Here is an 11,058-nt window from a genome sequence, read left to right as displayed (position 1 = left end):
CATGTTTCAAACTAGAATAAGCTGAAGAGGTGCAAGTCATTTTTTCTACTGGTGAAGTGAAACAACTTGCACACTGTTTAGCATCAAGACCAACAGATAAAACCTTCCTGTAGACAAGCCCTATTTAGGTACCAAAATATGGATATGGAAGCCTCACTTTCCGCATTCATTTTTGAAAGTCTTAGCTTCATTTTTCCACCCACTTCTTTTTAAAGTTAACTTATAAATGGAAAATTTAAGACAGCTTTAATATGACCAGCATCTTAACTAGCTACAGACAAAAGAATGGAACACAAGTTCTGTGGAAAAATCAATGTTGGATTAAAATAACTATATTAAATATTTCGACAGCTAACTTGTTAGAAACTTTTAAAAATATTTCTCACTCTTCGATCCTGATCCTGCAAACACTTATGCACAAGCTTAACTTTAGTCCTGTAAGTAGACCAATTGATTTAAAATCTTTAGTTAACAGAATGTCCACTATATAAAAAGTGACTATAATTTCATACAAGTTCACCTAAAAAAAGATGAACATTTGTTGAAACTCTAATAAGCCACCCTCCAAAATTAATTAAAAAAACTGTAGCCTCTTTTGCTTAATTTCAGTTTAGTCCGCAAAGGATTTGAAGTGACAATACTAACTTCTTCTGTAGAAAAACAGAAGCATTCCATGATGAAAAAAGCAGGACATCTTCATATGGGTAAAGCTCAAAACAGCTTACTGAAATTTGCTATTTTTCCTGCTTATAGTGAAATATCATGTATCTCGTCATAAATTAACATGTTTTATATAATAGATAATGATACAAAAAATCTACTTATTCAGTTTAGTAAATAGAGCTAGACTGTGAAAAGAGACATTAAAAATCCTTTTATGTTTCAGGCTAGAAATAGGATTTAGTGTGAAAATAGAAGAAAGGGGAATGCTAGCAGTGAAAAGATGATTTTAAGATAATTTCTAATTATTTAAACACTATTTTAACCAATCTTTTTATATGCCTCTATGATGGCTTTATTGTTTCAAAGAATAGACAAAATATCACATAACAAAAGACCATGCATATTTAAGAAGTGCTATCCTAAGTATTTCTCCAAGGTTAGTCTTTATTTTCAATAGTTAACCCCTTCCTGGCCCACTCACTTCTCCAATTAAGGAAATCCTATATATTTCAGTGATGTAATCAATTTAACAGACTCATCTCACCACATTCACTCTCCCTTGACTACACTCAAAAGTTTTTGAAAACAGTAATAAAACAGAAAACAAATAAAAGAGCAAGAAGGCAGCTAGGTGAGCAAACTGAAATGCCATACTGACTGACTGAAGAAGGCATGCAACTTTTCAGCGTATATATTTCTATAACTTGAGAACTTTTTAGGGAATAATAACCAAACCGAAGTGTCTTTTGTAGCTTACTTGTAAGACTGACTTTACAAATATTTTAGGTGACCCTATTAAAGATAAAGATACTTTCAAGACAGTTGAGATGTGGGGCAGTTAATATCTATAAAGGCTAAAGGTTTCTTAAGCTCCAACAGTTTAGCTGAAAGGTCTTCTTCCATACTTTTAGACTTGATTAGCATTATATAAAACAGCCATATCTGACTTGCTGCGTAACCAAAGTTGTGGTTATTCTTTATACAGCATCTAAAATTTCACACTCCATCAACACACGTTCAAGCTATTTTATCTTGGCAATTAATTTATTATTTTTCAGAACACAGTGAAGCCTTGTTTTCAAGTCATTCATAACTTTATAAATCAGTCCTGCACATGAAACCATGCATCTGTGAACCGTAGAAAATCCTTGCACTCAGGCGATTAAGCTCCTGACACCTTTACTGATTAATAATCATGAAAAGAATAAGATCAGAAGCAAAATAAATGATCATTTAATAGAGAAACTCACAAAACAGCCCTTTAACTTACATATTCCATCATGTTATTCGTTTCACATTTCCTTTTGCTCAGTCTCCAATGCAAGCACAGCTAGACAAGGAGGAAAGAAAAAGAAGAAAAATGAGCTGTATTTTATTGCAGCACACAGACTAGCCCATTTGTCCACCTTTCATATTTTTCGTTCAACAAAAGCATCTGTTTCCATACTGTGCAATTCAGACTCCAACAGTACGAAGCTGCTCCCTGCGGCACTCACCTTGTGGTATAACCTATTGTTTTCCCATTCTAATAACTTCTCAATCGATCTTCGTGTCTGGAAGACAAATGAGAAAGAATTTTACTCTTGACTGGTTTTAGAAAAACTTTGTTTTGCAGCTGCTTTTGTGTGAAAAGGGGAGAGGTATAGGACAGTGACTGAGTACAGGGTGGTCTGCAATACTATCAAACCTTCTGTAGTATTAAACAGTAACTAGAGCAGAAATTATCCTTTTTAAAAAGTAAAAACTAAGTGACAATGTGAAAAAAGAATTGCAACCTTTGAGCACAATGGTTTATACATATGTTTTAATTGCTTGGACTCCTAAGAGTACTCAACAGCAATTTTCAGACCATTTTTAAGTCTCAGCAAGAATGTTACACAAAAATATTAATGTGAATATACTGCTTCCAAAACATCCCTATTTGAACAGCTGAAAGATGCTGTAAACTTTATTTTGTAATGCAAGAGGTCAAGTATAAATATTCTATCTAACCAATACCTTAAAGAAAATCTTTTATATCTTTAGCTCTGAAAACTAGCCAGGAAAATCCGAATATGGAACGTTAGGATGGTAACTTGCACAAATGCTAAATGGTTAAAAAAAATCTAGGATTTACATAAAAATGCAGTGCAATACCAATATTTCAGATTCTCAAGATTTGGACATTTGTGCTTTTACATTTGACATTTCATGCAAAGAATGCTGACATTCTGAAATCTAAACGTTTATAAATCTTTACAAATAAAATTTTGCATGTATGCAATTCTAATAACTTATCAATCTTCATGTATGCAAAATGTAATGAAAAACAGCAATCTTTCTGAAGTACAGCTTCATGCCTAGAGATATTTTGAGTATCTAAGTATAATAATTTAGTTATACTTACATTTTAGAAATGTACTCTGACATTTATGGTCATTTGACTGCCGCAATGTCTACTGCTCAGCCCTTAATGGGATTTGCTAGCAAGTACGAATAAAAGAGGATAATTCATGATGCCAGGTGTTAAGATGAGACCAACAGAGCTGCAGGTGCAAAAGGACGCAGCTCTGACAAGGATCAACTGCAACTTAGTGCAGCTGCAGCTTCCTTACAAAGCAATGGGGATGAAGGGGGGAAGCATCTTGCTGTTATTATTGTAAAATAACAGAGGTAGTATAAACAAACACTCACAATCACAAACTAGAAATCTGTGAGTCAAGCAAGTATGAGCTGAATAAAATAAAAATTCAACTGTTTTCAAATGATTGGCTTGGCATTTCAAATGCAAAATGTTAATATTTATTTAAAATCAGCTACTTGCTCTCTAGTTACCATACAACCTTTCAACACCAAACATGTTTAAGCCTGAGCTATGGTCATATGATTAAAAATAAATTAATTATAATCTATGAATAATCATTATTGGGTTGTGTTTCTACTATATTATATTTTAAAAGCAGACATTACAAGAACTTTAAAAGGTGGCTTTGTCAGTGACTAAATTTATTTAATCAGTTTTTGGAATTCAGGGTTTCTTTTTGTTTATTATTATTAATTATTATTATTATTATAACTACTACTATTTTTTAAGACAGTGTCCTTTAACAATGATCAGCAGACCTAACTTGTTTCTTTGTAAAGATAGCCTTTTAGAGTCTGCTCTCTTTTTAAATGAAAATAGGGCAGCAGTTATGGTCACACTTTTGTTAATTTAGTTGCCAGTCAGCTCCAAATCAAAAGAAAATAAGGCTGCAGAGTGTAATTAACATTCAGTTCAGTCGTTTTGTCCCTTGTCTAGCCCCCAAGCTTTGTTAAAATTGCCATCTGAATGCTGAAGGCTGTAGGGAAATCGATTTGATTCTAATCGCACCATGAAAAGAACATGATCTAACTGCTTTCAGCCCTCCGTAAATCTGTACTAGGTCTTTAGCACAATGCAACTTCCAATTTAAAAAGCACTGAATGTCTCGTCAATGACTTTGTGAAGAAAAAAGAACAAGGAGCAGACATAAAAATTCCAATAGTTGTTTAAGCATTAAAGTTCATTTGCATCACAGCAAACCTGAAAAGGGCTGACCTCTCAAACCGCCTCTCAGGTCTATGAAGTTGTAGCCTTGACAAGCTCACATTGACAGAGCTCATTGACTCTGAAAGGCTACTCTATCAATGGTGAAAAATGGCAATAGGTTCTACTCTGAGCAGGCATCTGCCTGCCCACCCGCTGCTAAACCAATGGCAAAACTGATTCAAAACCTGAATCTACCTTGTAATCTTCCTTTCCTGGACCTTTTAATAATAGATTAAAATCACAATACAATTTAATTTTACTACTTGCCTGAAAAAGAGTGGAACAAACATTCAAGCTTTCCAAATTCCAATAAAATTGTGTGTACACACACACGTGTACGCATACACACACATATGTATAGACAGTGTACTATATAAGGCATATAATACATACACACAAGAAACTGAACATACAATATTAAAATCTTGCACACAGAATGGACCAAACGTACTTTCCATAAAATATTAAAAGATCCTTCGTTACAGTAAAAATATCACCACAACTATTAAACCTGTTAGGCTAGTGATGTAGGTTTAATCAATTTGTTTAAAAACTAATCTATTGTATCCAATTAGAACTACTCTAACTAGTAAGATTTTGACTATATAACTTTTGATAACACTATATTATACAGTTGGTCTTGCTCACTTATGTAAAACTGCTACTATAATACTTTATATCCCCCTGTAAATATGCCTTGTAAGATTTAAAATTCATAAACCAACACTGAATTACAGCTATAAAAATGTGAATGAAAATTTAAATGTAAAACGTTACTGCAAACTCCACAGCTTGGGGAATAAGAAGTGAATTAAACAGCATCACACAATTCTCTATAGCAAGTCTTCTTTCCTACTTGACAGGTGAAAAAAAGTACTTGCACGTGCAGCTTAATTAATCACTACACTTGACATCTCAATGATTTACAGTGAGGAGCAGGTGAGGACATACAAAACCAGAAAGGAACCCTTGATTTGAGAGTAACATTTCCAGTATACTGGGATGACAAGCACATAGAGTCTATCAATGGTGTACAGAAAAACCCATACTGCAAATTATTTGTTAGTAGCAACAAAAGCACAAATTAAGTGGAAGAAAGCTTTAGTTATTAGGAAGATTTCATACTGTCCACGTTTTAAAAAAAATTAAAATCAGTATTGTAACAAAACTAAACTACCAATTCAAATTGATTATGATTTTTTTTAAAAAATTGTTGAAGGACAGATGATGTGACAAATCAGATGACCTTTACTCTCCATTAAAAAAAAGTGGCATAACATAAATTCATCTTCAATTAACTGGCTGGATGTAGAATTTAATGAGACATTTCAGTAAAATGAAACCATAGCAGCTTAAATTCCTACATGCAGTTAGATTTGACTCAGCTTCTAAAATGTGCATGTTTGATGGCCTCCTTTGAAAAATTAGTCTGCCAACCACCAGGAAATATAAAGCCAAAATAAACACTTTCAGCCTGCTATTGCTCCCATTTAAGTCAATGGGAGTTTTGCCATTGTCTGCAAAGGGAGCAAAGTTGAGCCCTTTAGCTAAAAAGCTATATTGCGTTTCTTTAGTTATTTAATTTGTGTGGTTTTTTCAGGTGCAATATAAGTGTGACAAGTCATTATCAGCCACCAATGAAGTGTTATCTATCAAAATTACTTAGACTGTAAGAGCTTTCTCTTATGTGAGGCAACAACCTGTTTCTTCCTGGGCACGTACCTTATTCAACACTGGTGTCTCTGGATCATTAGACTACCCCTTTTATCCCTCTTATCTTCCTCTTGTCAGTAAATACCGGATGATTCTGGCTGCTTTTCGTAACTCTGTTTTACTGAAGATCTCTTCAAAACCCACCGATTGACTATGCCTCCAACTACTGGATTTGAAAAACCACTAAACTTATTTAACCAGAGTAAAACATAACATACATAACAGATGCATTCAGTAACCCTTCTACTTCTTACTCCACTAGGGAAAGCATAATCTTGTAAAACCTCAGCAGTGCTTCTCTTGCTGATCACAGTCTAGACCCCCCCTCTCTGCAGGAGCCAAACAATGATCCTTCAAATTCAACCCCCTCAAAGTTCCAAATGAGCAGTCTGGGTGGAGCTTCCGTCCACGAGTCCAAGCCTCTGTGTCTCTGTGGGACGAAGACCAAAAAGAACACAACATACCCCATCCTACAATTTTGCTTAACACTTATCCTATAACATCTCGTATCATTCAATTTCAAGTTAACCTACTCCCTTCTCCACGTACATGTTTACAGCATCTAGCTGAATGGGGAAATCCTGATAGAAGCCTCTAGATGCTACTGCAATGCAAATATTAAATTATAATAACCTGGCACCTACCATAATGCTATTTGAGTACCTCCCTATACTTTAAGGTGTGGATTCCTAAGGATTAGTCATACTACATTTTTGTAAATATTTAAAGGACTGTATTGTTCATGAATGGTAACAGTGACAGTCCTGGAGAATGAAGCCCCTCTATTCAACAAACAGAACAGGGACAAGGCCAGTAGTAATACGGCTTTCTCACCCAACCCATTAATTTTGTTCACTTTCCTCTGGGGTTGATAGGGAGGTTCATTTTTCATGTCCATTCGATCTTTGGCTTCTTTCCTGAAATTGCAGACAAGGGTGCTAACATGCCCAATAAGAATTGCACCAAGATCACCATTTATTTTACATAAGCCTTTACACAATCAAATGATAATGATTTTTGCCCTGATCCTGCAAAGACTTATGTGTATGCTTGACCACTTAGTTGGGACTTTGCAACACTGGGGCCTTTATGGTTATGCATCTGAACAGTAGCTGTACTAAATATCGAGACAGAAAGGCTCTTTATCTTATCTGTACCCTGACCTAGGCTTCTTTCATCCTAAAAAGGAAATTTTACACACAACTTCTTGTTTATCTCCATACAAATATGTGTTAGCTTCCAGTTAAAGTTGCTCAGGTACACATCCTACCAACACAATGAAAGCCAAGGAAGTCACAAGTTAAATAAATTTCTCCCACACTTTTCAACATACCTCACCATCCCAGATTACAAAAAAAGCCACACAGACCTTCTCCCTTTTACAACCAAATGCTTACCTCAATTCTTACCAAATTAGTTAGAGAAATGTGTTTAGGTTGAGATTGTGGGAACAGTTAACACGTAGTTCTTATATCTGAAATATGGTATGGTGGTAATACAGTGAGAGAAGTAAAACAACGGAGGGATTATATTTGTGCAGGAAATTTGTGAGAATGTAATGCAGTTAAGAGTTATGAAAAGAGATTCGATTTTGTAATCATGTGAAAATGTCATTGTAGAGAGTTAATTGTTAGTGTTTAGCATTGTTGTATATCAACACAGTGTCATGCATTTGAATCTAAGGAGGTCTGTGTAGTTGTGGGGTGATATAGGTGGCGTGATAGGTAAATTGAACGCACAACTGAAGTGTGCAGTTGGATTATGTACTTGTGATTTCCTTTGGTTTTATTGTTTGTGTTGAGAGGCTGTGCACTTGAGCAATCTTAACTGTAAGCTAAGCAAGTGTGTGTCTGGGGAAATCTTACAGATTTTCTAATATCTTTCCAATGCTGGACCCCCCCACCCCCACCCTCCTGTTCCACTTCTCCTACTGGACTTGCAAACAGCTGACTCCTCCCATCATCTCTCACAGCCCTGTTCCTTAACACACTTCTGCCAATGAGTGTCATCGTCAACCACAACCCTCATCTATCATCAAAATATATGTGAATACCTAAAAGCTTGATTGGTAAGGGCATAGGGTACATTGGGTTTGCTTGGGATGAAAAAAGTAGAACACAGAGGATTCCCCCATTCGTCAAAGTGCAGCCCCCTCTGCTCTATTTATTCCACCACAGGTTCCCTGTTCAGCCTGAGCACCACTTCTCCATGCACTCCTTACAAAACTGTGCTCTCCCTACCACTTCACATCCCTGCTCCACCAATCCAAATGTCCCAGGGGCTACAGCCTGGTGCTCTGGTAGAAGTGAGATGGGTTGTGTGGAGTTAGGGAGAAGAAGTAGGGATGCATATGGGACCGTGGAAGGTGGCTGGCATGGAAGGCATGGCATGGCAAGGCGGTTGTGCTGTCCCATGGAGAGGCATTTGGGATGTACATGCAAAGATGAGGACAAAAAAGCCATTTATGATCTTCCTTTCCCTGAGCAACATGAAAGGTTTTAATCCTCTGCAACTCTGGCCTGTTAGACCACAACTCCCCTCTGGTGAACCACAGTCACTGGGCCAGGGTGAGACTGAATGACTCTATAGCCTGGTGGCTAGGACACTGAGCTGGCAGGGTTCCAGTCCCTGCGCCAATGACTACTTAACAATTTCATACAAAGTGGAACAATTTCCACAGCAGAGATTGAGCAAGACCTACCAACCAATACCCTATAGTCAGGCACTCACCTGGGAGGGGGCAAATTTGGGTTCAAGTCTCTGCTCCGAAGGGTGCCACACATCCCAGGTGAGTGCCATCATAAAGAAGGGGAACAGGGGCTGTACCAGCACCAGAGGTTTTGTCACTCTAGTCTTTTTCTTTTTTTTTTTTTTAAACACAGGAAAAAAAATAAAGTTAAAAGTGCCCCCAAAACAAAACATTTAATTCAATCAGAAACAAATTGTTCCCAACTTTTTCAATTTGCCAAAAATGCTAAGAACGGTCATTTTCAGTTTGGGTCAAACTAATTTTACCCCTTCTGCCAATTTTTCAAAACTGATAATGAACCAAAAAAACAAATCAGGTTATTTTCACAGCTCTAGCTACAGTACCTTTAGGACAGGTCCAGTTTGTTTCTTTTCTGCCTTCACCAATATACTCTTTTTTGCTTCCTTGTCATTAGGGCCAAAAGAGGACATTTCCTTTTATGCCAATGGGAAATATACCAGCTTATTTCATTCAAACATAAATCATTCCAGTGTAATTTATTAGTCTCATGTTTTTACAATCTCTGCTTCTCTGTATTACTGTATATTTGCTCTTCTTTTCTGTACTTTCAGTTTCAGACTGGTTAATTGCACTTTGCTGGGATTATAGCCATCACCATAAGTAGTGAACATTTTGACTATAAGCTACTAGGTCCACATCACTATTTAAATGTTTACTGATTTTATTTTTTTAAGCTAATGTTAGGGTCAACAAAACTTGTTTGGTTTATTTTTTCCATGTTTTACATATTGTAGTTAGTTTATATCTAAAACATTTCAAATATTGCCATGATATGTAGACGTATATCCTTTATGGATTACTGTTAAGTGTTCAAAGGCATAATTCCAACACACAAATGCAATTACTTCAGAAAGATCAGTAAGTCGGCATTCAAAGTATGCACTATAACGTTTTCAAAAAATGACTGCACTTATATTTAAAAGGCGTATCCTACACCTAAATTGAAATGTAAACAGAACTTTATTCAGAATACATAAAATTATGTTCTAATGTTCACATAAGTAGCATTCCTTACAGACTTTCTAGTCTGTTGAATTTTGAATCCACTTTAAAACATTTTTGAAATATGAGAAAAATGAACTTTAATACACAAAAGTTTATATATCACTGAATATCTTGTAATTTACTTCATATCCGTATAGATGCTCTTTCATGCCAAAAATTAATATTTAACAAAAAAAGGTTGCAAAATAAAAAGACACTGACTCAGCCACTTACTCCAAAACCTCACTCATTTTTCTACTTCCCAAAAAAGCCTGGTAAAAAACAGACAGGGTCTTTGCAGAGTGCCCTGCAGTTTATTAAAACTGGGCTTTGATACTACAAAGGTGGAGTAGTGATTTCCTGAGCCAAGGACCCACTACTAAAATGCCCTGCCAGCTTTACATTCTTTTTAAAAGTCAGAGGACTGTTAGTTCATGTGACTGTTGATGGCAGCTACCATGAAATCCAAAGAACAGAGACTCAGTAAGACTCAAAAACATTTAGGGTTTTATAGGACATTAAAGAAAAATACAATATACAACTGAGAATATTGAAAAACCTACAGATGCTTTAAAATAGTTGTAGACAGAACAAGCAGATAGTGATGAATCTATATTCTGATAAATATCAGCTGTATTGTAAGACAATGAAAACCAGTAAAACCACACAAGTGTGTTTATCTGGCTGAGATAAAGCCAGAGAAATCCAAAACAATGTTTTCCAAGCTTCTTCCACTACTCTTACTGTTTTACCTCTGGGGAATCATGAAAAACTGATCAAGATAAAACACCAAAACCAAGTCACTAGAAGTTGACATGAATCTCATTAGTTTATAGATCATGCATACTGGCATATTATGTCATTTTTCTAAATGATTCATGCAAATATCAGTGCATCTCCAATTGTAAGTTTTAGGTACATATGGACAATTGAAAATAAACCTTCCTCATTAACTTTTGACAAGTGAAATGTGTCAGTAATCTCCAGAAAGTTCCAAAATAATATTTTAACATTCATGGAGAGAGACACACAATAAGAACGGCCATACTGGATCAGACCAATTGTCCATCTAGCCCAGTACCCTGCTTTCCAACAGCGGCCAGTGCTAGACGCTTCAGAGAGAATCAGCAAAACAGAACAATTATCGAGTGATCCATCTCCTGTCATCCAGTCCCCTCTTCTGGCAGTCAGAGGTTTAGGGACACCCAGAGCATGGGCTTGAGTCCCTGACCATCTTGGCTAATGGCCATTGATGGACCTATTCTCCATGAACCTATCTAATTCTTTTTTGAACCTAGTTCTACTTTTGGCCTCACAACATCTCCTGGCAATAAATTCCACAGGTTGACTGTGTGTTGTGTGAAGAAGTACTTCCTTT

At 36.1% G+C, this 11,058-nt stretch overlaps 1 protein-coding gene across 1 annotated transcript in view; it reads right to left on the bottom strand.

Moving 5' to 3' along the window:
* CHIC2 (cysteine rich hydrophobic domain 2) overlaps positions 1-11,058 on the bottom strand; it is a 38,795-nt gene that overhangs the window by 8,243 nt on the left and 19,494 nt on the right. Inside the window, exons 4-5 of the mRNA XM_077815624.1 lie at positions 2,160-2,216; positions 1,934-1,993 (exon numbers count right to left, since the gene is read on the bottom strand). Of these exons, the coding sequence (XP_077671750.1) occupies positions 1,934-1,993; positions 2,160-2,216 (117 nt within the window). The remainder of the gene's footprint in view (positions 1-1,933; positions 1,994-2,159; positions 2,217-11,058) is intronic.

Source organism: Eretmochelys imbricata, chromosome 4 (genome assembly GCF_965152235.1).
Source record: "Eretmochelys imbricata isolate rEreImb1 chromosome 4, rEreImb1.hap1, whole genome shotgun sequence".
Lineage (NCBI taxonomy): Eukaryota > Metazoa > Chordata > Testudines > Cheloniidae > Eretmochelys > Eretmochelys imbricata.
Note: the sequence above shows the minus strand (reverse complement) of the source record. Positions and strands in the feature narration are given on the sequence as shown.